Below are 2493 nucleotides of genomic sequence, written 5' to 3' on the forward strand. Positions count from 1 at the left end.
ATGTACAATTACACATTAATTTTTGACATAAACACACATACCTCACCAAAACCACCAAAATACTCTCTTATTTTCTCTTCTGGTGTATCTGGAGAAAGGCCACCAACAAAAATTTTTTTGACGGGCTCTTTTGTTTTCATGGCTTTGGCCCTTTTAGGATCAATGACTTTCCCATTCAATTTATGTTCTTTCTGATCCATGACCTAAGAAAATTAAGTTTTTCACTTTAATATGTAAAACTTAACTAATGTACAGAAATAAACTACTTCAGCTAATACAGACTAGTGCCCAAGTATAAAAGTCACTAAGAATGATGGAGGGGAAGTACCACACCAGTTGAATTGATTACTAGGTAACCATCACCTTTAACTGATAAACAATGGTTGCTAATGACTTAAATTAAAAAGTTGATTGTTGTATAGATATCTGCCGGTGTGAGGGAACTCAGAGACTTGAGTAAGTGAGACAAATTGCTTGTCTAACAAAAATGTAAAACAGGCACTTTCTGCCAACTTGTCATACTTTATCTTTTTAATTAGACTTTTAAAATTCCCCACTACCTTCTTGAAAATGTCAGCTGGGACTGAACATAGACCATGTGCTTATTACACCTCAGTCCTTTTTAAAATTATTTTTAATTTAGAAGGCTAGCACATGGAAAGTATTCAGTAAATAATTCCCAAATCCGCCTCTCCCTTCAAACACAGGGTGTGTTAATGAACCTCCGCTGTCCCAGCATGTGGACAGCAGAGGACAGGAAATTCAAGTAATACAGCCTGGGTCCAGTCCAAGACACATGTAACCTTGTTTCAAACAAGGAAAGAATGTAAGAAACGTGTCTCATCTTTCTCATGAAAAGAACCCACAAGTAACACACAAGTTTACTCTATCAAATTCTCCATGTTTCATTAACCAGAACATATAACACACTACCTTATCTACACTCTCCGACTCTTTAAATAGCACAAAGCCAAAACCCCTTGATCGCCCTGTGATAGGATCTAACTTCAGAGTGCAGTCTACAACTTCACCAAATTTGGAAAAGTAGTCCTTCAGATCTTTCTTTGTAGTGTCCCAGCTAAGGCCTCCTATAAACATTTTCCTGTAAAGACAAAAAGCAGTATTAAAATGCTAAGAAAATTAAACCTTGTCTTGTATTTACTCACATCAATAACCCACCCTTTTCAAACTACATTTATTCAGTACAATAAAATATTATTCTTCCTACACAAAAACACATATCAAAAAACACTACTGTTTAAAGTTCCACTTAACATTGCCCCTTCTGATCAACCACAATACTAAGCAAGAAGCTAATTGCTGGTATTTACATACATATGTATATATACATACACATATATATGCATGCATGCCAAATAAAAGTATTAGTTTTTTTAAAGGTAAAATCTTGACTTCTAGATCTTAACAAATCTTCATTAACCATGTCAAGGGCTATGCTGCAGTCTCCAGTGTGGCAGCCCCCAGCACACTGTCTATGCTGAGACTCCTTTTCTACTTTTTAATAGTTCTCCCATCTACAGAACTCTTAGAACATAAAATGGAAAAATGCTAAGTCCTCCAAACTGAACTAACCTTTTTCACTTCTGAGAGTCCTTAAAAAGAAACAAAGTAATCATGTAAACTGCATGGAGAAAGAATTACCCACTGAATCACATCTCACTAACTTAGATGATTTATTTATTTACTTACAGTAAAACCTCAGCTAACAAGTTATGAAATGCTTAGGCCTATAAAATGGTAAATGGAAAACACCCAAGAAAAGGCCATATGAAGAGCAAATTAAGTCTCAACATACAGTAAAATGCCAAAAAGCAGTTCTGGCAGCAGTTGTGATCCTTTCTACATCTGCTTGTTTTACCAATAAGTTAACAGCAGTATTATAAAAGCACATCTGTACCTTTTACCCTTTAAGAGTCAAACTAAAAACGTAAGTTGTCAAAATTAGCCCTATAAGGCTAAAATTTTCACTTCAGAGATAAAACCATGCTTGCTCAAGATGTTCTCACCTTCATAACTTGGGGGGGGTGTCATGAAAAGGGATGGGGAAGATAAGGCACCAGCTCTCAGCTCTGCAAACAGTAAACATCTCCCCACTTTGACCTTTAACAGGTTGCCACTACAGCCCACTGGGCAGTAAGATGCTCATCAATCTCTTTATCTTCACCTCTAAGGCATCCAGTTAACTGAAATGTTACCATTCTTACCACAAGTTTGTTTGAATTAATGCTAATACCAAAGCTAACTTAGTACAGATAAACTTACTTCAAGTGACATTCAACTCTTTCCACTTAAAGTTAGGTTTTCAACCTGAACATATTACAGAGCAGGCCCCAATTTTCAAGACTCTTTTAGGCCTAAAGTAAGACTTATAATCATTTAATCAAATGAATATAACCAAAGTCCATTATGTATTTTTTTTTTTTTTTTGGTTTTTCGAAACAGGGTTTCTCTGTGGCTTTGGAGCCTGTCCTA

General features: G+C 35.8%; 1 protein-coding gene across 7 annotated transcripts in view; it reads right to left on the reverse strand.

Annotated features, from left to right (window-relative positions):
• Window positions 1-2493, reverse strand: part of Hnrnpd (heterogeneous nuclear ribonucleoprotein D) — a 22826-nt gene that overhangs the window by 10040 nt on the left and 10293 nt on the right. For all 7 annotated transcript variants that reach the window (XR_003378072.1, XR_003378071.1, XM_026785372.1 and 4 more), the window contains 2 exons: window positions 934-1102; window positions 42-203 (listed from right to left, as the gene is read on the reverse strand). Coding sequence is in view for 5 of the 7 variants with exons in the window: in XM_026785372.1 (XP_026641173.1) it covers window positions 42-203; window positions 934-1102 (331 nt within the window). In the remaining 2 variants the exon portion in view is untranslated. The remainder of the gene's footprint in view (window positions 1-41; window positions 204-933; window positions 1103-2493) is intronic.

This window comes from Microtus ochrogaster, linkage group LG1 (genome assembly GCF_000317375.1).
Source record: "Microtus ochrogaster isolate Prairie Vole_2 linkage group LG1, MicOch1.0, whole genome shotgun sequence".
Taxonomy (NCBI): Eukaryota; Metazoa; Chordata; class Mammalia; order Rodentia; family Cricetidae; genus Microtus; species Microtus ochrogaster.